The 22168-nt window shown below is 53.0% G+C and overlaps 11 protein-coding genes across 11 annotated transcripts; 6 read left to right on the top strand and 5 right to left on the bottom strand.

Moving 5' to 3' along the window:
• Window positions 1-399: 399 nt before the first annotated feature.
• Window positions 400-2511, top strand: NCS54_00702700 (SpoU-sub-bind domain-containing protein; the record flags this gene model as incomplete). Its single annotated transcript, XM_053152465.1, has 1 exon — window positions 400-2511. One exon carries the CDS (start codon window positions 400-402, stop codon window positions 2509-2511), a length of 2112 nt encoding a protein of 703 aa, XP_053008440.1.
• Window positions 2512-3319: 808 nt separating this feature from the next.
• NCS54_00702600 (Hypothetical protein) lies at window positions 3320-4717 on the top strand (the record flags this gene model as incomplete). The annotated part of the gene is made up of 2 exons (XM_053152464.1): window positions 3320-3899; window positions 3951-4717. The coding sequence occupies 2 exons, from the start codon at window positions 3320-3322 to the stop codon at window positions 4715-4717; spliced, it is 1347 nt and encodes a 448-aa protein (XP_053008439.1).
• A 423-nt stretch (window positions 4718-5140) lies between these two features.
• On the bottom strand, window positions 5141-5666 carry NCS54_00702500 (Hypothetical protein; the record flags this gene model as incomplete). The annotated part of the gene is made up of 3 exons (XM_053152463.1): window positions 5141-5221; window positions 5271-5482; window positions 5546-5666. The coding sequence occupies 3 exons, from the start codon at window positions 5664-5666 to the stop codon at window positions 5141-5143; spliced, it is 414 nt and encodes a 137-aa protein (XP_053008438.1).
• Window positions 5667-6935: 1269 nt separating this feature from the next.
• Window positions 6936-8886, bottom strand: NCS54_00702400 (Hypothetical protein; the record flags this gene model as incomplete). Its single annotated transcript, XM_053152462.1, has 2 exons — window positions 6936-8234; window positions 8284-8886. 2 exons carry the CDS (start codon window positions 8884-8886, stop codon window positions 6936-6938), a joined length of 1902 nt encoding a protein of 633 aa, XP_053008437.1.
• Window positions 8887-9773: 887 nt separating this feature from the next.
• On the top strand, window positions 9774-10287 carry NCS54_00702300 (Multiprotein-bridging factor 1; the record flags this gene model as incomplete). The annotated part of the gene is made up of 2 exons (XM_053152461.1): window positions 9774-9932; window positions 9985-10287. 2 exons carry the CDS (start codon window positions 9774-9776, stop codon window positions 10285-10287), a joined length of 462 nt encoding a protein of 153 aa, XP_053008436.1.
• Window positions 10288-12146: 1859 nt separating this feature from the next.
• Window positions 12147-14573, top strand: NCS54_00702200 (Hypothetical protein; the record flags this gene model as incomplete). Its single annotated transcript, XM_053152460.1, has 2 exons — window positions 12147-13989; window positions 14044-14573. 2 exons carry the CDS (start codon window positions 12147-12149, stop codon window positions 14571-14573), a joined length of 2373 nt encoding a protein of 790 aa, XP_053008435.1.
• Window positions 14574-15116: 543 nt separating this feature from the next.
• NCS54_00702100 (Coatomer subunit epsilon) lies at window positions 15117-16157 on the bottom strand (the record flags this gene model as incomplete). The annotated part of the gene is made up of 4 exons (XM_053152459.1): window positions 15117-15225; window positions 15275-15513; window positions 15563-15705; window positions 15764-16157. The coding sequence occupies 4 exons, from the start codon at window positions 16155-16157 to the stop codon at window positions 15117-15119; spliced, it is 885 nt and encodes a 294-aa protein (XP_053008434.1).
• A 327-nt stretch (window positions 16158-16484) lies between these two features.
• Window positions 16485-17291, top strand: NCS54_00702000 (60S ribosomal protein L44; the record flags this gene model as incomplete). The annotated part of the gene is made up of 3 exons (XM_053152458.1): window positions 16485-16559; window positions 16924-17201; window positions 17252-17291. The coding sequence occupies exons 1-3, from the start codon at window positions 16557-16559 to the stop codon at window positions 17289-17291; spliced, it is 321 nt and encodes a 106-aa protein (XP_053008433.1). The 5' UTR covers window positions 16485-16556.
• A 347-nt stretch (window positions 17292-17638) lies between these two features.
• On the bottom strand, window positions 17639-18708 carry NCS54_00701900 (Hypothetical protein; the record flags this gene model as incomplete). The annotated part of the gene is made up of 3 exons (XM_053152457.1): window positions 17639-18246; window positions 18298-18541; window positions 18589-18708. The coding sequence occupies 3 exons, from the start codon at window positions 18706-18708 to the stop codon at window positions 17639-17641; spliced, it is 972 nt and encodes a 323-aa protein (XP_053008432.1).
• A 437-nt stretch (window positions 18709-19145) lies between these two features.
• On the bottom strand, window positions 19146-19880 carry NCS54_00701800 (Hypothetical protein; the record flags this gene model as incomplete). The annotated part of the gene is made up of 1 exon (XM_053152456.1): window positions 19146-19880. The coding sequence occupies one exon, from the start codon at window positions 19878-19880 to the stop codon at window positions 19146-19148; it is 735 nt and encodes a 244-aa protein (XP_053008431.1).
• Window positions 19881-20891: 1011 nt separating this feature from the next.
• NCS54_00701700 (Hypothetical protein) lies at window positions 20892-22143 on the top strand (the record flags this gene model as incomplete). Its single annotated transcript, XM_053152455.1, has 4 exons — window positions 20892-20943; window positions 21003-21277; window positions 21325-21702; window positions 21754-22143. The coding sequence occupies 4 exons, from the start codon at window positions 20892-20894 to the stop codon at window positions 22141-22143; spliced, it is 1095 nt and encodes a 364-aa protein (XP_053008430.1).
• Between the last annotated feature and the right edge of the window lie 25 nt (window positions 22144-22168).

The following is a 22168-nucleotide window of genomic DNA, read 5'->3' as shown; positions in this document are numbered from 1 at the left end:
AGGCAGGGGCCGGGATCTATGATTACAAACTGTAAGGAGAATAAAACAGACATGAAGGCATATCTAGCCAGGCCTAGAAATCATCATCAGGCCGTGTTGCGAAGTGCAAGATTATTAGTCGTTTTTCGTTTACTTTGGTAAACGCGATGTCGTAGCCCAACGCGTTGTCTCCAATCTCATTAACACGAACCGAGCCCGGATGCGCTAAAGTGAATCTCGAAAATATCGACCAATCAGAGGCTAGATGTGGGCTTCACCGCCCGCAATACCCCTGCAACGGCCCGGCAGAAAAAGTTCCTTGCGAACATGGGTGGAATTTCTATCAGAGGGGATCTTCAACTACAACCATCAACACACATCAAAAGAGTCTCTGTCTGATAGCCAGGCTCACGTTATGCCATGTTTCATCCGGTACAATTGAGGGCAGCTGCCCTTCGTCGGCCTCTTGCTGGCCTTTTTACACCTCAGCCATACCCTTCTCGAATCTTGGTCCGCGCAAAGAGTCTTTCCGCTATCCATCGGGGTATGCGCAACTCGGAGAAAGCCCAGTTTGGAGAATCTCGCCGTCCTACGAGGGACTCGACCGAATCGCGCGATCATGGAACATTTGATAGAAGAGCTCGACGAAGATCAGCGGCCCCTCCAATTCATCGCGATACCCCAACCCGTCGGGATGAGTTCATGGATAAGTTCAATACGAGAGCCCAGGACAGTGGTGGCACCAGGTCTTGGCGCCAGGAGCAAAAGCTAAGGAAGAAGCTACGAAAGAAGGAGGAAGAGAAGAAGGCAAAAGAAGAGGCAGGCGACGAGGAGACCGGCCGCCGCACCCGGAGAAGGCGATTCGCAGATCCAGAAAACGAGTTTGGCCAAAAGAGTTTTGTGCACCGAATGAAGTATGGAGATCTCAAGGATGTGGCCGCCGAATTGCCCATCAAGCAGTTCGTCCAGCCGCGATCATTCCGCGAAACCCGCAATGAACGACGGCAATTTGACTTTCAAGATCCCAACGGTTGGCAAGATCAGGATTCTCCACGGTTCGAGAGACGGTCTGATCGATCAGATAACGACTCTCGATCATTTCAGGATGCTTCAAGGTCCGAAAGACGGTTTGATCGATCAGACCGCGATTCCCGGCCAGGTTATGACGCTGCACGATCCGAGAGACGGTTTGATCGATCGGATCGGGACACTCACTCACGCCAAGACAGAGGCCGGACTGATCGATGGAATGATCAGGAGGGTGACTCTGCCGAAGGATCAGCTCCAAAGCGCGGACGCAAGAAGGAGATGATGCCTATGACAATCAAGTATACCACCGCTGCCTCTCAATTCCTCTATGGCAGGTCGGTGGTGAAGGCAGCTCTCGAACAGGGCAGGCGGAAGCTGTACAATCTGTACATTTACGGCGGCGAGAACCGCAGGGACAACAAGGACAATACGTTTCTGTCCCGACTTGCCGAGAAGCAGGGCGTTCCCATTACCATCGTGCCCACCGAGGAGCAGCGTCTGATGGACAAGATGAGCATGGGACGACCTCACAATGGCTTTGTGCTTGAGGCTTCCCCGTTGCCCCAGCTGCCCATCCGGTCACTGGGGAAGCTTGAGGAGACTCCAGCTCGCCTAGGCTTCCATGTGGAACTTGACTTCCAGACCAAGGAAGAAGAGGCCATCAACGGCACTGAAAGCTTCTTCCGACGAGCCAACGACGTCATGCCTAAGCCCTTTGTGCTTTTGCTCAACGAAATCATGGATCCTGGCAACCTGGGAGGTATCATCCGAACGGCTAGTTACCTTGGTATCGATGCAGTCGGTATCACCAACCGAGGATCTTCCACATTGACGCCCGTGGCTCTCAAGTCTGCAGCTGGCGCAGTAGAGGAGATCTCGTTGTTCACAGTAGATGACCCGCTCAGGTTCATCGAGGACTCTAGCAAAGCCGGCTGGAAGACGTTTGCTGCCGTGGCGCCTCCCGACCGGAAATTGGTCCGCAAGCATGGAGACAAGTTCATCTCGACGGATGTTATCGAGGCCAACAGCCCGCTTAACGAGCATCCTTGTCTTCTTGTCCTTGGCAACGAGGGACACGGGTTGCCGAAGCCACTCAAGGTAGCAGCCGACTACGAGTTGTCGGTGCCTCGATTTGTGCAGGGCAGCTGCATTGACAGCTTGAACGTTAGCGTTGCTGCTGGACTCTTGTGCCACTCATTCGTCAAGGAGCCTCTGGTTGAAGCCAAGCCTGTGCAGATTGAGGCGCCGGTCGTGACTCCCGAGCCTCAAGTTCTGGCCAAAGCAGAGGAGAAGCCTGTCGAGGCTGAAAACCAGGGGGTGTTGCCCAGCAGCGAGGGCGGTGAGGAAAACAAGGCGGAAGAGGCTGAACTGGAAAAGGCGGACAAGCCCAAGGAGGAGACGACTGAGGAGAAAAAGTCCGAGGAAGAAAAGCCCGAGGAGAAGAAGCCGGGGGAGAAGAAACCCGAGGAAACAAAGGCTGAGAATGTCGAGATGATGTTCTAGGCTACCAACCATTTCATGTAACAACACTTCACGACGACTCACCTACACTCATGTACGACTACTACTACGATCAGAAAAGCATCTGGGCGGCGCTTGGATATACGGGAGGCATGTCATCCATGTATGATTACGATGTATAATACGATTAAAGAAAATAGATCTATAAGCGTGCACAGCATAGCGTCTATGGAGTGTCTTGTCGTTGATGTAGATGGTGGTTCTGGAAACTTGCCTGTTTGGGCCGGGACCTGCATGACGTCGCGCCGTCAGAATTCTTACCTTGCAAACGGCTCTGCATCAACAACCGTCACATTAAACGGACTCATGACTCGAATTGTGATTTTTCTTTTTTTAATGTTGAGTCGAATTTCAAGTTCTCATTAACTATTAGAGCCTTGATCGCCTCAATTCCATAGGTACCCCCATCTTGTGGCCTCACCGCATCCCTTCCCTTACCCGTCTCCCAGCCACCGGATTGTTTACCTACCAAAGCGAGAAGAGCCATAGCCATAGCGGGAGCCCGAGCAGCCATGCCACATCAGCAGCAGCCTGACGTACTCTCTCTCGCATGATTTGTCCCCCATCTCGTATCTGTATTTATAGAAAAGGAGCTGTGCTTGCTTCCCTCACATTCATTTATCCTCGGGCTGACGCGGTCCAGGGCTGTATCCACGGTGGTGTAAGAGCATACATCCTAGCCCCGTATTCAGCAGCCAACAAGTCCCCCCCACGATCACAGCAGCTAAAGAGAGCTCCTCCGGCTTGGAGATACAAACAGCTTTGAGAGTCGGCATCTTAATCTACCACGATGCGATCCGTATCAGCCTTGCTCGCTCTCCCGGCCTCTCTAATCGTGCTCCTCTCCCAAGCTTCAGCCGAACCCGCCGCGCCCACAGCCTTGAAGAAGCTCCCGCCAAACTCTAACCACAAGATCCTCCGCGAGCACCTCGCATTTGCGCCGCTGCACATCCTCTCCCCACGAGAAGCAGCCGCCGCCGCGGTGTCATTCCTGGATGAGCAGGACGACGAGTTCCTGGCGCTCAACGGCACCGAGCGGCGCTTCCGGCCGGCGTTTGCGCCTCACCGCGATGAGGCACGGGATGGCGTTCTGCGCCGGGCAGCAGAGGTCCTGGCTTTGCTGCAGAGGAGGTCGTCTTGTCCAGAGGGCATGAACAGTTGCTCCGACATTGCCTCCGAGGTCAAATGCTGTCAGGAGGGGACATACTGTGTCGACGTGGGGGATGCGGTGGCGGGAGGTGTAGCATGCTGTCCCAACGGGGCTTCTTGCGGCGGAGGAGTTGGCGCTTGTCCTTCTGGGGCTACGAGTTGTTCAGAGGAGCTGGGCGGTGGATGCTGTATCCCAGGTTATGTTTGTGAGGGGCTTGGATGTAAGTGAACCGTCGACTCATTCTGCTTGCGAGTACTGACTTGAAGTTTAGGCGTCCCCAGTGCTTCTGCAACACGAACGAGTACCGCCGTCCAGAGCTCTACCCAAACGAACTCGCCGATAACGATAACGACTACTCGGACAACCATCATCGAAGGCAATCCTTCTACCGTCGTCGTCACCTTGACTGTGACTGAGAGGCCCTCGGCAGAGCCCACCACACAAACAACCACCGAAGTCGTAACAGCGTCAGAAGAAGAGACAACAACTGAAGCCGAAGAAACGACCGAGTCTGAAGAAGAGACCACGACCACGTCCCGGAGCAGAACAACAGCCACGGGCTCCATCACCGGCGCCCCGCCCTACCGTCCAACAGGCACAACCGTCACCGACACCTCAAAGAGCGACGACACTCAGACAGGCTGTCCAACTGGCTTCTACGGCTGTCTCGCCACCCACGGCGGAGGCTGCTGTCGCACCGACCGAGACTGCGATGTGCACGACTGCCCGGCCCCGTCGACAACCATCGTTTCGGACGGCGTAACTGTTGTGATCCTCGCGACCGATGCGCCCCCGGCTCCGGGACCCACGTCGACCTGCGCAGATGGCTGGTTCCTCTGCGGTGCGAGCGCCGGCCCCGTAGCAGGATGCTGCCCGACTGGATACGACTGCGGCACAGCGAGCTGCTTCACTGTGCAGGCGAGCCAGACTGGAAGCGTGCAGAAGGAGTTTCCCAAGGCAGATGTGAGTGTTCGTGAGAAGCCGGCCATGATGCTGGCAGGTCTTGCAGCGGCCTTTGTGTGCTTTGCCCTCGTGTAAAGCACCCTTGAATGAAGACAGTCCTTTTGGATGGAGAACTGGACAATGAAGATGGGATATGAAGCGTCCGTACATAGACTGTAACTTTTGACCATGGTAAGATGATTTAGCTAGATACCCTCGCGGCACGCTTAATGACATGAATCTCCGCTGTTAGCCATGGCTTATGAGAATGACTTTGTATCATAGAATGAGTCCTTGGCAGCAATTCTTATATCGTTTCGTTCACCATCAGCAGGTATCATTTCGGCATGACAGTCACAAAACTCTGAACATGAAAACATGTACAATTGACTTTTTTTTATTTCTTTCATCAACCATCTCATTAAGTTTGGAGCTGTTTTTGCATCCAAAATAATATTCACAATCATAACACCCCATCAAACACCGTCATCAACATCATCACTCTGCAGGAACCAATATTTACTCGGGCATGTGGGTGAAGGGCTTGGCGAGGTGCTCCTGGCAGAAGGGAAGCTTGCCAACGGTCCAGATCTCGGTGTCCTGTCTTCATGTTAGCCATTGTCAAAGCACCATCACCTGTAGTGCATACGGGCTTGAGCTTCTGCTTCAGCTCAGACTCAAAGGTGCCGGCCTTGAGGGCAATGATCTCGGGGGCGGCATCGGGGTCATGGGCGATGGGAGAACCGCACTCGGAGCAGAAGAGGCGGTGGACGATCTTGCCAGAGGATCCCTTGCTGCCGGAGTAGGTCTTGACGGGGCCGTTGATGGTGAGCTTGTCCTTCTTGACGACGGCAACCAGGGCTGAGAATTGGTGTCAGTTTGGTCAGGATTCGCACAGAGGGGCAATGTCCAGAGGAATCATACAGTAAGTGGAACCGCTCTGGCGCTGGCAGTCGTCACAGTGGTCGTAGCCAACGAGGAGAGGCTCGTCCATGTCGACCGTGTAGGTGACGGCCTTGCAGAGGCAGTGTCCGGCAAGAGGCATGATGATTGTTGAGGAGGTCGGTGGTTGATGTATATAAGATAAAGAAGCTGTGGAATATGTCACAGATCAAATAAATCGGATGCTTGAGCAATGGAGGTAGAAACTGAAGTCCAAAGAGAGCGGGAAGAGCAGAGTTTATAGCTCCAACAGCTTCGAGAGGGGCCACGGCGGGGTAAAAGCCAAGTACCGACCCTCTTCTCTCGCTGGTACCCAAGGTGAGACCTGAGGGTGACGGCGCAGTGCAGCACAGTACCTATGAGTTGGGGTGAGAGCTCGGCGTTGGTGGGGCTGCGATTGGATGACGTTGAGGAAGATCAGATCCCTCGAGCGAGCAGCGTCAAGCTATCGACGATTGGGTGAGACGGCGTGGACGGCGGGACGGGGAGCTGCAGGTCTCAAAGCAACAGGATGGGCAATGGCTCCGAGCTGGCAAACGAGCATGGCCCATGTCCACGTTCGAGGTTAAAGCTTCATTTCGTGATTTGACGGATGGTATTACAGATACTGTTGCTAATTCAGTAGTCAGCCAGCCCATCCCAGCTATTCGGGCCATCGGGACAGCGTCACGGTTAGCTCATCCAACGCCCATATGCAGCAGAAAACCCTCCCCCCTGCAGTAAGCTCAGCGTAAAGGAACAAACCACTGTGTGACTGAGGAATTTGTCATTCCTCTAATCGCGAGAGCCTGCAGATTGATTGACGGACAAAGCGGGGCACGGGACGAAAAAGATTTGGAATTGGGGAAATTTGGAATTGGCCAGGCGGCGGCTCCGTCCATTGTATGTCATATCGGTCCAAGGGGAGTAATCCTTTGATATCCAAGAGTTTCGTTCCTCATACAACGCTGCAAAGAAAACTCTCCACCAACTCCATCTGTTTGCTTGATCAGAAGCCATGATGCAAGTCGCGGGGCAGTGGAGAGCTCATCGACCAGGGCTGTCCGTGTTACTGATTGGCTGACTCGCATGAACCTCTCGATTCAGGCTGATTTGTGATATTCCGAATCCTTACCCACATCAACGCCAATTCCAAAAAGCTGTGCATCAAGGGAGCTCGTCATCAAGAAATAAAGGGTGCCGGTCGGTTGGTCAGCATCGAGACCCTGGTTCTGGTCGATATCTGTTTTCTATTCCTCCGCCACCTTAACGCCAGGTCGGAAAGTCGCGGGTTCGAAGAGCCAGGGGATTGATTCAAGTCGACTGCTTTCTTGTCCAAGGCAGCTGACGATATTGAATGTTGTTGATCTCGTATCTTGTGCGCAACACTCCATCATGAGAACCTCCGGATCGCCTGGTTGATGAGGGACGCGAGAACCCATGACGCACCCACCCTTGCCCCGAGTTCCATCATGCCAAGCAAGTCAGTATTGCCCAAGGCGATCCGGTCAGCAAAAAACAGTCGAAGGACAGCCGCTCTATACAACTTCTTCAGTGTCGTGTCTCCTTGTCCGATAACAAAGGCATCCATCGATGACATGCGAAAATCTCGAATATCCAGACCCTGCGAAGATGATGATACCGGATCCGCCGATGTCAATGGCCTCTCAATCTTTTCTGGTCGACTCCGGAGGCTTTTGATCAACTGAAAGCACAAGAAATCGAAAGGGGTTGACGCATGCAGCGGTGGTGAGGCCTTCTTCAGAAATATCTTTGGGAGAAGCTCCGGCTTATCAACCCAAAGGGTATTGCTTTCGGCCAGCTCGCTAAAGACAGCTTCGAAATCGTGTGCATAATGAACGAAGCGCGAGTAAAAGACTGGCGTGAGGACCTTGATCTCGACAGATTCCGCAGTCGCTGATGAGCCTGTCACTGACGAAGAACTGAAAACCTCTTCAGCAGCTCCAACAACTCCACTTGGGATGTACTTGACAGTGATGGGGGAGGGTGACTGCTGAACGAGATGACGCAAATACTGGCGGAATGCATCTTCCAGTTGCTTTTCAATGTTGTCGGCCAGGCGTCCCATGCTCTCCTTGAGCGGCTCCGGACGATACCAGACGTGAAGGCCACGCTTAAAGAAGAGGACAGCAGCTTCTTTGACAATTCTGGGAAACGTGACGAACCCAACCCAAAACCATCCGAGAAGAAACTTGGCCTTCTGGAAAAGGCCCATTGAATTGGGCTCAAGAGCATCGCCCTCGGAAAAGAGTCTTGCAACAAGCTTCGGGTGGCCTTTGGACGATGAGAGGTTGATTGTGATGTCGACTCCTCGAAAACCTTCCATTTCGGGGCCGAATGGATCGCTAGCCAGCAACGAGTAGGATCCTTTGCGGGAGTTGAAGGGCGAAACATGAAAGTCTTTCTTCCAAGAAGCTTTCACTCGACCACGTTGGGGTTCCTGGCCCTCATCGTCGGCAGGGCGGCTCTGGATATGTCGTTCTGCCTCAAAGTCTCGAATGACCAAGTAGGGGCGTCTCTCGCCAAAGGTATTATTCACCTCGAGGACAATAGCTGACAGAACCTTTTCCTGGGAGTAGAGGAACCAAAACGACACCGGGTTGAAATGATAACCCAGGAATCGCGCAGCAGTAACAAGGTACGCATGAGGATATTGTGAAGGATCAACATTCTATTTCGATTAGCTTCTCATCTGAGTACGGAGATGCTATTTCCCAAACCTGATTCTCGAGGTAGTCATCCAACTTTCCTCGCAACCCACCATCCCTGTCTCCTCGCTGGAGGTAGTCGGCTGGGTTCACATCAAACCAGGCCCTCCGACCCAAGATGTAAGACAACCACAAGGATGCGCCAGGCACGTTAGCAGATATCATGCCATTGGCGTTCCCCGAGTACCCAACAGGAACACCGACGACGAGATACGAATAGGAAAACGAGTGCTTCTTGGGGAACAGCCGAGTATGCGTTGTGCGACTTGGGACTAGGAATGGACGGCCAGGGCCATTCCACTTGACAGTTTGCACATTGAGAATGCGTCCGAGAAGCCGATACCCCAGCACCGAGGTTGGAAAGACGACTCCGGCGAGGAGTCCGAACTGTGTCAAGTCTAGGCTCTTGATGAAGGAGGTCATTACAGAGGCATGGCTCCAGCCGACAAAGGCCAACACCAACGATAGATCAACTGCATTTCCAACAAAGGTGAAATACGCCGAGACTGCAAAGGCCGCCACTGAAGACGACGACCAATGCTCCAGGAGACGATCAAGAAGGTCTCCAGTGAGGACCACCGGCAGAAGCGGCGAGTCCTCGGACAGACCGTCCATGAGACGACAGGGTTGATGCTCAAGGTATGCGCATTGCTGTTTGACGATGGCTGAACAAGACTCTCAGCTACGTTAGGTAGGTGAGAGCTGAGGAGGAAGAGGAGAGGGGAAACCCAGTATCTAGAGTCGTCGAGCTTTACAATAACCAATGCTACGTCGGTCCGTCCTAAACTTGTCCATCAAGGTAGCTGCGGTACATACTGAACATTGACTTGCAGCGGGAGAGCAACGGCGAGAATTCACCTTAGTCATCCAATTCGCGATAGGAATTGGAGTGCGATGAACGCATCACTTTCTCAGGGTTCCCGCTTTGTCGTCATCGCTTGGCCAGTCACGCCGAGACTGTAAGGGGAAGGGAGTCTTATGTCAGCCGGAGAACCGGGCTAGGCGTGTCCGACCCGTCCCCAGCAAAGCAAACAAAGCAAAGCAATCCTTGCCTCTCCCGTTGGTGCCCAGCGGGAGGCAAGGGACGGACTCGACGCTGGTCCAGCCGGGAGCTCTAGCACCTTCTACGGGGGAGACGCGAGCCACCGGGTGGCGGTGCGCGGTGAAAAATTGGAGCAGGAGGCGCCGGGTACTGCGCTGTGCTCTGCCGTGCTGTGCTGTGCTGTGCTGCGCAGTGAGCCTTACCGCCGGGGACAAAGAGGCGCAAGGAGAGGCCACCCACGCACGGTGCAGCAGAGCCCCCCGCCATCCCTTTCAGGCTGTCCCGCCGATTGAGTCAGTCCCCTCCATCCATTCCATCACCTTCTCCATAAATTCTTGTCGCCGAACCTCACTTCCCTCGTGCTCAAACAACAAACAATTCACTCAGCTCTTCCTCGACTTGATCTCGTCAACCTCGATCCCTTTTCAAACTACCCCCACTACAAACAACTACAGCAAAGATGTCTGAGGATTGGGATTCCACCACCAAGATCGGCTCCCGTGCCCGTGGCCCCGGTGCCGGTCAGCGAGAGACCGTTGTTCGAGGCAAGGCTGCTCTCAACGCCGCTCAGCGAGCTGGTGGCCTCACCACTGAGAAGAAGTACGCTTCTGCCAACGCCGTACGTACATCCTACCTCGATAGCCACGACACTCATTAACAATCATCCACAGGGCTCCGCACCTGAGGGCCAGCGCATGACCAAGGTCGACCGTTCCGACGACATCATCAAGCCCAACACCATTGGCAAGACCGTCGGCGACGTCATCTCCAAGACCCGACAGCAGATTGAGCCCAAGATGACACAGAAGGACCTCGCCACCCGCTGCAACACCACCCAGTCCATCGTCGCCGACTTTGAGCGAGGCACCGCCGCCCCCGACCAGAAGGTGCTCGGCGCCATGGAGCGTGTGCTCAACGTCAAGCTGCGCGGCAGCGACATTGGCGCCCCCAAGTTCCCCAACAAGAAGAAGTGAACGGGGTGACCTAAACGGGTAAAGATTTGTAAGAGGGCTTCAGGGCCGAGTCGAGCGTTAGCGAATGATATCTTGGCTGGGAAATCCGGGAGTTTCGTGTGGGCTGTCACGATGTTTTTATGACATGGGTACATGAGACTTTTTCTATTTAATCACGAGCATTCAGGATTTTGACGGCAAGGCAAAAAGAAGGACTCTTTGACGGGAACGTCGAGTTTTTTTAGTTCTTGAGAAACAGGACGGTCTAGATGGGCCGTCCACCTGAATACATCATCTCTCGTGCATCACGGAGACCTCGAGAGCTCTCAACAACATTGGTTCCTTTATTTACGTGCCCCGAGACTTCTTGGCTGATAAGCGCATGTTTCACATCTGATTGATGCCCAATTGACGGCTCGAGGCAAGCGGTAAGCCGTTGCCTTGTACCCCTTGTCAGAATCCACTCGATCTATACACAGGCCGCCTTAGACTGATATGACAACCTGGAGAGCGAATCTACCTACACGGGGCCTCGTGTGCGCGGCCAACTTCGTCCGCCTTTTTGGAGTCGTGGGCCTTTTGTCAATTTGCCTGCGGAACCAATAAGCAGGCTCTATGAAGCGATGAGGGCGCCAAGCAGGCACGCGCTGCAGTTGGAAGCAGGCTGTGGCTTCTTGGATTGGATTGGATCATGGGCTCGGGTGAGTTGCCTTGGGGCACAATCCTGAGCGTTCATGACTCCCCAGCTCCAAATAATTTATCTTCATTCTGACAACTGCACAGTTCTCTGGCGGGCTCACTGATAGATAAAACCCGGATCTTGACCTCCCTCACCCGCAAGAGTTGTCGCGTCAAGGTCCGCTGTCCTGGTTTCTTCAAGGGCGGCAAATAGTCTATCAACCGAGGGAGCATGTCGCACAGAAAACCGTCGGTGATTTCTACGGCGGCCCAGGTTGAAACTGCGCTGCAACTAGGAACAACAGCTGTCAGGTTTTATCAGTACATCTCGGTCCTCTCCGGTGACAATCTGGAGATATCTCTGGTCACTAATGATGGTCATGCAACCTTGAATGGTGTTATACAAACTCTAGGGAGGTTTAACAGGGATATCAGCGCCGGAGACCCGACGATAACTGACCCCCTCCTGTTCTATGGTCTGAGCAAAGTTGTGAAGGGTTGCAAGAGAGATTGCGAGTCGGTGCAGGATGGGGTTCAGGCATGGCTACGAGACACCCAAAACGGGTGCACTCCTCAAGTGAGATCCGAGCCATTGACATCGTTATCAGATATCATAGCCAAGAGCTATGAACCTGACATGGATGGGGATGCAATCCGCAGGATACATCTTGAGCGTGAATGGCTCGCCACTGAGAAGCTTCTCGATATCTTAAAGTATGCCCAAGCAGACCAACGACGAACGGGACCTAACAAGTGCAAATAGCAACATCGTTAAGGAACTACGACTTTGGCTCCGGGGACTATCGTCAAAATTCGGGAACCTACAATCGCAACGAAAAGAGTCAGTCGCGCACAGCGCCATGGTGCTGCTTGGGGAGATTCAATGCTTCATCGAGAAGAGAAGAAGAGTTGACAGCACTCTGGTCACTTCAGGGCCGGTATTATCCTTCTCCACAGAGGTCACGAAGCTGCTCTCAGAGTCAAGGCGGTGTGCCAGGGAACTTTTTGTGCTTCATGGTATTGATTACGAACATCGCCCAGCTCGGCATGAAGGGATCAGTCCGGCACACGAGACAACGTTCGAATGGATCTTCGACAGATCCAAACAGGATACGAAGCAATCACACCTCCTGAACTGGCTCCATCACGGTCATGGCATTTTCTGGGTAGCAGGAAAGCCAGGCTCGGGGAAATCCACACTCATGAAGTACATCGCCGAACACCCCGGTACCAAGGCTGCCTTGCGGCACTGGGCTACGGCCGCCGGCAAAGAGTTGAACATGGCCACTCATTACTTCTGGTATGCAGGGTCGCATATCCAGAGGTCGCAAGAAGGCCTTCTTCGGTCTCTCCTCTGTGACATCTTCCAACAGGCCCCAGAGCTCATCCCAATTGCCTGCCCTGAACGCTGGGACAAGAGTGACAACGTTTCTCTCAATGAGGACGTTGACACAGGCCCCTGGACTTTGGCAGATCTGCAGGAAGCGATAGATGCGATTGCAAGTCAACCAGAGCTGCAGGTCAATTTCTGCTTTTTTATTGACGGCCTGGATGAGTTTAGTGGCGAGCATTTGCGCATTTGCAAGTCTCTGCTCCAGCTCTCCGCATCTAGCAACATCAAATTGTGTCTTGCTTCCCGCCCCTGGAACATCTTCGAGGAAAGCTTTGGTCGGTTTTCTGCCCAGAAGATCTATATTCACGAGCTCACCAGAGAAGACATCCGAAAATACGTCGAGGATCTCCTGTGCAACCATCCTCGTTGGCAGACGTTGCTAGTTGAGTCCAAAAAGACAGCCGCTCTTGTCAACGAGGTCACTATCAGGGCTCAGGGTGTCTTTCTTTGGGTTTTCTTGGTGACGAGGCTCCTCAGAGATGGCTTGACAAACTACGATACCCTCAGCGATTTGCACAAGAGACTGGATCTGCTTCCGACAGACCTGGAGCCATTCTTCCGGCATATGATAGATTCGGTTGAGCCATTCTATCACACCAAGATGTCCGAGATGCTCCAAATGGCCGTCAAAGCCGGGAAACCGCTGCCACTTGCCATCTGCTACTTCCACGATCAGGAATACGAGGACAGTGGCTATGCTCTCAGGGAGCCGACTACGCCTTGGGAGCCCGAAATGCTGAACAATATACGCAACATAGTCACGCGGCGAATAAACGCGAGGTGTATGGGGCTCCTAGAGGTAAACGGAGACAACGTCGAGTTCCTGCATCGGACAGTGTACGACTTCCTCCGGTCAAAAGACATGGAGCAATTCCTAGAATCAAACACCCGCGAGTGCTTTGATCCGCACCTAACTATTCTTCAAGCACATGTGGCCTGGACGAAGCATGCCCCATTCTACGACTTGTCAATCATGGCCAAAGCAATGCTCGAGATTGGCAAGTCTCGGCTGAAGTCAACGCTCCTGGAGACATTCTCGTACTCTCTCCAAGTCACATCCGACAAGTCAATGGCCGTCAACGCAGAGGTCCTGCTGGATGAGCTGGAGCAGACAGTCCAGAGAATCTTTCGGACACCCAGGAGCAATCGTCCTAACGATGTCTGCAGAAAGGCGAGTGCATTGTTCAGATCTTGTGCTCTGCAGGCCGTGTCGACAGAGTACATTGTAATGAAGCTCGAAAAGAGCAAGAGCTATTTCAATGACGTTGGCATTGACCCGCTACCGCCCATTCTGGGTCAGAAGATGAGCAACGGTCAAGCCAGTTTGTGGAAGCCTGAACAGATTGAGCTTCTCCGATGTCTTCTTTGCCATGGCTACGATCCCAATTCAAATACCTCCTCTTCCGAGGACGACACATCTGCCAGTGTGTTGACTCCTTGGGCAAGTTTCGCCCGTCGCCTTCTTCCTCGATACGAATTTGGCAATGCGTTGCCTATTGGCGGGATACATGGGCGCTCCTGGCCCTCGTCCCAGCCTGCATTCTTGTTCCAGCCGCCTAGCAAGCATGTATCTGAGGCTCTCCGAAGTGGACTTTTTCGCATGCTCCTCGAATTCGGTGCTGACCCGAATGCCAGAGTTGGAGGGGGAGGTTGTAAGTTGTCAGTTTGGGCAACATTTCTTATCATGGGGTTCTCAAATTCTCAAGCGTTTCGACAACACCCAAAGGAATATCTCTCTGTACTGGACGTGCTTCTCTCAAAGGCAGACTTTACCCGTCAGGAGGATGGATTGACTGAAGCTGTCAAACGAATGCTCGAAGACGGCAAGCCATCTGCCATGTTTCCTACCAGGGCTTTCAAGCTCCTTCAAGGACAACAGGCACGGAAGCGCACGATGGAATTCATCTGTCTGCAACTTGATGAATTAATAGCCAAGCGGTCGACCGACCGATCTCCGAGATTTAGTCTCGGGGCAGAGGTCACCCAGATCTTCATGAGGCATGCGGCCCACCCATCACTACCGATGAAGCCCCTGGAGTCGAGGCTCTACCGAGCCTTTCCCAGCCTTGCACCTACCCCGAGTCCTTTACCGAATCCCTTCCTTGCCGATGATGATGTGTCGTGGGGTGTGGCTAGAAAGAGACCAAGGAGCGATTGTGAGGCTCCGTGCCGCGTACCTCAATACGACAGCCGGGAACCATCAAAGATGCGACGGCGGAGATACCATTGGTGTTGAGGATTTGTTGCAGTTGAAGATCGGTTGAAGCCGAACAGCCGGGAATTGCGTGGTGGTATATCTGACTGGCGGTTTAAAGATAAGTGGAATAGTTTCAAAAACAAAAAAGACGTTTGCTTGCCCACTTTCTCAACACAACGCCTAACCGCAACATTCAATGACCTGGACCCCAAAGTCCCATTTTTTTTTTTTAAAAAAAAGGTGGAAGTCAGTTTAGTAAATCTAGAGAATACAAAGGACAAAGACCAACCCAAGCTGAAACGACCTTAGCAAAAAGTTCCTCCAAGTGGACTTGTAGGGTAGCGGGGATGGAGACTCCCAAGCCCAAAGCCTCACTCAGATGAATCAGGAGATGTGGTCTATTTTCAGTCGCCTAAACCCATATATTGATGCTTTGAGGAAACCAATGCCCGACTAAGCTTCAAAGGCAAACTCATGTAGAACGTAGACAAGATCTCAACAGTTGTCGCTCAGGGAATTCCGTTCCTCTACCAGTTATGCGCCCATCATTAAAATCTATCAATTCATACACCTAGAGCCAAATCATGCCGAAACCTTGGGGCTGTACTTTGTGGCGGCCTTGTCGAACAGTGCGCTCTTCTCCTCCAGGTCGGCCAGGAACTGGTGGTTGGCGTCGGCGGTCTTGAGCTTCCTAGTAAAGGTTAGCATCAATCAAATAAAAACAGACATGGTCCACCTACTCAGTAAGCTCCTTGGCGTCGTTGCCTGAAATCACATTCAGGACAAGCAAGTTGGCGATGGCATCAGCCGAGTTGGCGTCCTTCTCCAGAGCTTGGTCCAGGGCGGCCTGGGCCTCTTCTGTCCTTCCGAGGTGGAGCTCGCAGACTGCTTGCGAGACGAGGCTTCGCACTGATGAGGTCGAGGGAGCTTGCGCGAGCTCCTCAAAGACGTAGAACGCCTGCTGGTACTTTTCCCCGCCCTATACGGTCTTAGTAACTTGTCCCATGTAGTAACATGGCGGTCCTTACCACTCTCAATCCAACCCAAGACTCAGCCAGGTTCACCAGGAGACTATCCTGAGCCCATCGTCGCGCAGCAGAGACTTCCTTCAGGGCGAGGTCGGTTCGGTTTTGTTGGAGGTGGATTTGGACGATCAGAGCGACGGCGTCAACTGATTAACAGCGGTCAGCGAAAGGTGACAAGCTTGGTCAGAGTCCCTCGAAACGTACGGCTTCCCTGATGTTGCGTGAGGAGCGCAAGGGCCTCGTCAGACTTTCCAGCAGCCTGGAGCACTGTTCCTCCAACAATAAGAACGGTTGTGTTGTCGGCCGACGACGCAGCCAGCTTCTCGACGGTCTTGACGGCAGAGTCGACCTTGCCCAGGCTGAGCTCGGCCAGGGCACCCAGAGCTTCAAGGGCAGGATCCGACTCCCCCTTCACATCGGCGAGGACATCTTCAGCTTGACCGAGGGCCAGTCTGGCTCGGAGGACGAGGACGCGCGCGGGAAGGGCGTTGTCAGGGGAGAAGGACGAGGTGTCGAAGTCGATGACCTCCTGGTACTGGCCCTGGTGGAAGTGGTTGTGGATGTTGATCAATTCGCCTTCGGCAGAGTAGGGATCCATGTTGGCGGCTGTTGGCTATGATACGACTCGAACTGGCTTTTATAACGGTCGTCCTTTAAACTGTCCTGAGAACACTTGGTGATGCGCCTGCGAGATCATATGGTGGGGCCTTCAAGTCCACCAAGCAGTCTGAGGTGTCCTTTCGTGGGGGTGGGAGCTTCAAGGGGTACGTACCTCCCCTAGCCTCACCTCGGTGAGGCGGTGATCATGGTAGCCCTAGATGTCAGGCGCAAAAGTGTGGCTGGTGCAAGCGAGCCACAGGCCCGCCTGATGGGGCAAGGCGCGGACCCTAGTTGCCCACAAAGAAGAGAAATCCCCCAAAACCTCCCAATTTCGCCCAGTCTTTGGAACTTCGCATCACCAAACACCCAAAGAACGGCACCGCACAACGTCGTCAAGATGGTACGTCGCAACAGTCAATCCAAAGCCCTCTTCATCAGCAACAGCATACTGCAAGAGATGCGATGCCTTTCCCCTCGAGCTCTGCGCCCGTCGACCGCCCGCACGATGACAGTCAATCCGCGAGAAAGTGGGATGAATTTTTGTGGTGAAGCTGCTGGAGGGAGACGATTCGCGACATCATCGACAGTCAGCACCGATTCCTCGACGACCAGCCGACTACTCCAATTCTCTGCGCCTCTTACGAAGGACTCTCCGATTGCTGTCGACTCCCAAGACTGTCTCGTGCGGCGGGGGATGGAACATCTCGAGACTTGACAAATAAATAACCCTGATCATCAGGTCGCTAACACGCTGCATCGCACAGGTCAACATTCCCAAGACCCGCAACACCTACTGCAAGGGCAAGGATTGCCGCAAGCACACCCAGCACAAGGTCACTCAGTACAAGGCCGGCAAGGCTTCGCTGTTTGCCCAGGGTAAGCGACGTTACGACCGCAAGCAGTCGGGTTATGGTGGTCAGACCAAGCCCGTCTTCCACAAGAAGGCCAAGACTACCAAGAAGGTCGTGTTGCGATTGGAGTGCGTCAAGTGCAAGACCAAGCTCCAGCTGTCGCTGAAGCGATGCAAGCACTTCGAGCTCGGGTACGTCACCTGTCCGGCCACGCGCCTACGGAATGCTAACGACTCTGCAGTGGTGACAAGAAGACGAAGGGTGCGGCTCTGGTGTTCTAAGTGCTTTGTGTTTGGGGTCTCACGGTCACCATTTCTCATGCTTACCTGGCGGCATTTGGGCATCACGGACACTGGCGAAGGGAGGTACATGTCCTCGGCTGAGGAATGTTTCATAGGGAGTGAATCAAAAAAAATCTCTGTGACTGCACCAACCGACTTTTCCGCCAATGTTAGGCACAATGTGGTGAGGTGCTCCGAAGGTCCAAGGCCGGCGTCCGGGTTTGAGTCATACCCAAGTAGCCAAAAGATGGACTCAAGGCGGGAGGCACGGTCTGGGGGAAAAGTTAACAAGTATCAAAATCTCGGGCTTGCCGTCTGTCTGTCTATCTATCTAGCTGGCGCTACATCTAGAAACCCTCTCCCAACATGATGGTTCTGCCACCTCCATACCACAATGTGCCGTTCCGCGCATCGAGCCCCTTCTCCTGTCCGACGATCCACTCGCCCACAAACTCGGAGTCGGGGTTATCCCAAACCTCCTTCTCCAACCACTGGTTAATCTCGTCAATGGCCTTGACCCAGCTCGCCCTCTTCTCAGGGGTATTGTGGTCTTCATGGTTAAGATATCGTCCGAGTGTGATGTGTGCGCTGGGAACTTGATATCTGGATCCAACCTCAACACCGCCCGCTTGCACCTGGTCAAATACATCACGACGGAGGTGATGGTAGGTGTAGTCATCTCCTTGTGTGATGCCATCCGTAACTATAGGCTCCACAGGGGGCGGTGAGAGAGAGGCTTCGCCAGCCGCCGGGAGGAATGAGACGGCAAAGGCGGAAAGATCGTAGGAGATCATGGGCTTGACGAGACGTGACCTATGCGAGTAGGGGTAGTTGACAATTGAGGGGATCGCCGGCCGAAGCGTAGACACCAATGAGGCAATCTCATCGGGGGTTTTAGAGAAGGCAACCTCGAGCGCCGTCAGGTGCATCTTGTGAGTAGGCATAAGCCAAACATCTAAATCGGACGTCAGTAAGAACGATCCAACTCATTTTGGGGTTTACTCACTTGGGGCAGCCTGCTTCAGCAACTCCTGCAGCTTAGCTGCCAGTCGAACAACGTGATCAGGTGGCCTCGCCCAAAAGACGAGACAGTTCCTCGGGTCACGAAAGCCCGGCTCGACGGTCTGATCCTCAAGTCTCAGGAGATACTGATCGATGATGAGCTCCTTGAAGTTGGGGTCAAGGAACTTTTCGGCCTGCTGGGCGTTTCTCTTTGTCCGGTGGACGGAGTAGAGGGTCTGGATCTCGGCCTGGGTGTTGTTAGCTGGGAGGCTTTGGTGGAACTTTGAGTACTTACGGGATTGTCATTGCATGTTCTTATGAGGGCCGTGTAAGGGTTCTCTCCGGGCTGAAGCTGGATGCCGGAGAGATCCTCAAGCTTGTTGCGAGCATCGGTGAGTTCGAGTTGAGCCACCATTGTGAGTGAGTCACGCTGAAATGACTGGTTTACCCCAATAGTTTCCAAAAAGACCCAGTGGCTATGAAGCTTGTTTGAATGAAACTCACCAGATTTGAACAGCTTCCAACATTTATATGGGCATCGCTTGAAGTCGTCGTGATGGAGCCTCCATAGCCAGGAACGCCGGATGACTAATCCTTCTAACCAGCTGCATCTCAGTCTCGTATTTGACAATTACAGCGAGAACTATTCTCGTCGTTTCGTGTCCGAGAAGAGTCAGAGCGGACGGGTATTCTAGTCACTTCAAGCTTAGTCGAAACGTGGTGTTGTCTTGGCCTTTTCTGTTAAAGTTGAAAAGGCCTCATTTGAATCAACATTCTCATTTGTGTCCAACTCAGCCACCGCCAAGTTACGCAATTGATTGATCCTCAAATATCGCCTATTTTATTTTTAATTCACAATTTCCTAGAGCGACCTGTCCTGACGACCGGAACCCGCACCCTGATCTTTGGTTCCTCCAGCTCAAAGACGGCGAGCTGGCAGTCCTCTTCAGCAACTCCGCTTGCAAACTGCACAACCAAAAAGTCTAGCGTCGTCGCCTCCTTGCCCATGGCCACCATTGGGGCGTGCCATGTCCCGGCGCCATACGTAACGGCCTGTCTGTTGGTCGCCACAAAGGCGCGCAGGCGTCGCAGGTCAGGTAGGCCTCTGCCGGGTAAACCATCGCCAGTTGGTACAGGGAGGCCTTCATCCAACGGGCTTGGGGGAAGACTCGGTGCCACGATGACCAGATACATTGAAGAGGTAGACATGAGCGGGGAGAAGGTCTGCGACGTAAAAGGGTGTCTCTCCAGTACGCTGACGGGGAACTCGCGCTGCGAGGGGTCCTCGGTCTCCTTTAGCTGGCGGGCCTCGCAGACGAATTGGCTCATGATGAGTTCGCCATTGCCACTGGGCGCCTGGGCGTAGAGGTTCTTGGGCTTGCTGACATGGCTGTACTTGATGGCGGTTCCCTGGTTCGCCGAGACACCTTCGTACGGCAGCGAGCCGCCGTGCGAGGCGTAGGCGGTGGGGTGTAGGTCTGGTCGAGGGTTGGTGACGACGTCGCCAAAGGGCGCAAATGCCTCCTGCGTGAGGCGATCGGCCGTGACTTGAATGTCCAAGTCGCTAATGTTGATTGTCACGGACATGGTTGAATACAGAGTCGATGCGATGAAATGAGGAGTGACGTAGGTAAGTTTGGAGTTGGTGGTTGAAGCTCGGTTTCTTATCTCGCGGCACAGTGGACAGTGGGTGCGACTCTGCACTATCAAGAGAGTCGCGGTGTAGCTATCACAACCAGCAACGCGTTTAGTAATGCGGCGTACTAAAAGTTTCAGACATTTTTTCGCATATGCTCTATCTTGGAGTATTTAAATACATTATTTATTATCTTACTAGTTTCAAGACCATGCATATTTGCTTGTAATCCTAAACAACTTTGTTTCCGTCAACCATCAATCAAGAAAGCATCAGGCTAACTATCAACTTCATAATGGGTTTGAAATGAACAGGTAGATCTTGGATTCATCACGTTAAGTTCCGCATTACTAATAACAAGGACTCATACATTCTACGATTCAAGATTTTCTCAGTCGGATATACTGAGTTCCTGGTCAGGAAGCTTACCCTAGACCTGAACGTGGCAATCTGCATTGACTGAGATCGTTGACTCTTGTCCATACATACATACACCTTGAATGTCTATTCTGTCCAATTGATACTATGAAGCTCAATATAAATTTCCAAGCCTACTATTTGCCCATTCTCCTTAGGCTGCATATGCAAGTCTAGGTTTCGGACTGACATTTCCGAAACATGAAGCCAATGACAACCGCATCTCAAACTCCACGCTGTAAGTGGAGCTTGTCACTCTTCGGAATTCGAACCCGGCCGTCATGTCGGCTGTGTATCGTTGCGGGGGGATTCAAATTCATGCTTCATGAATGGCTGAGAGGAGAGTTATTTTCGGGAAACTTGATAGAAAACATGAGCCCGGAGAGAAGCGCGGATGCGTAGAGAGGGAGTTTTGATCATGTCGTACCTCGATGAGCATCTATAAAGAAGAAACGTCAAGTCGAGGAAAAAATGAATTGTATACCACGAGCATTCAGTTTCTGTGACAAACAAGGTACACGATATAACAAGTACTAGCCGGAATCATGTCTACTTCCGCAAACCTCCAAGTCGCAATCGCTGGCGTCGGCCGCATGGGTAAGCTCCTCCACCAAGCACACAACACTCGGCGACACCCTCTCACCACTAGCATCTAGGACTACGCCATGCAGAGCACTTTCATAGGCTGGTCGCCGACGCGGATCTCATCGCTGTTAGTTCGCCCGTCCAGGCTGAGCTCGATGCGGCCAAGGCCTTGCTCCCCCAAGTGAGGACCTATCTCTCATATGATGAGATGCTCGACACCGAGTCTACGCTTCAAGCTGTTGTCATTGCGAGTGCGGTATCTGTACATGCGGAGCAAGCCATCAAAGCTATGGAGAAGGGTCTCCATGTGCTTTGTGAGAAGCCACTTAGCCCAAGTCCAGAGATTGTATGTCAACCAAGATTATGAACCTCACCATTGGCTAACTGCAACAGTCTCAACAAGTATTGGATGCGTACAACAAGTCTCTCAAGAAGTACCCTAAGCAAAAAGTCATGTGTGGCTTTTCAAGGAGATTCGATGCCTCCTACCGAGACGCTCACCAGAAGGTGATGAGCGGAGACCTGGGCCGTCTGGCCGTGTTTCGATCGCAGACGTGCGATCTGCTAAACCCTGCCTTCTTTGCTGGCTATCTCAAGCATGCCGCTGGCATTTTTATCGACACGTCTATCCACGATGTTGACCTGGCTCTCTGGTTTTTGGGACATGATAGTGTAGTCAAGACCATCAGCTCAGCCGGTGTCACTGCTGTTCAGCAGGACATGCTTGACCACACCGACAGGGACAATGCATTGGCTATCATTGAGTTTTATGTAAGAACATCCGATATGCTCACATTGACACAAGCTGACCTCGGACTGCAGGACGGCAAGATTGCCCAGATCTACGCCTCGCGCATGATGGCAGCCGGACAAGAAGACACAACCGAACTCATCTGCACAAAGGGCAAAGCGACAGTAAACGCCCAGCCGCAGACAAACCTCGTCAACGTCCACGACGCGAATGGCATTAGGAGACAGGTCCCCGGAGACTACTACGGTCGTTTTAGGGAAGCCTTCATCACCGAGGCACAAGAGTTCACGGACTGCTGCCTCCACGACAAGGAGCTCCCCGTGAAGCTGGAGGGGGCCGTCAAGGCCGTGACCATCTGTTGTCTGCTGCAGGAGAGTCTGATCAGTGGAAAGAAGATTGAATTTAACGAGTCTGGTCGGCGGTTAACACCTGCGACCGATGTCAAGAGCAGCAAGTTGTAACTGCGATCATCATGTTGGTGCAACA

The sequence above is a fragment of the Fusarium falciforme genome, chromosome 5 (genome assembly GCF_026873545.1).
Source record: "Fusarium falciforme chromosome 5, complete sequence".
Lineage (NCBI taxonomy): Eukaryota > Fungi > Ascomycota > Sordariomycetes > Hypocreales > Nectriaceae > Fusarium > Fusarium falciforme.
The sequence above is the reverse complement of the archived record's forward strand: the minus strand, read 5'-3'. Positions and strand labels throughout refer to the sequence as shown.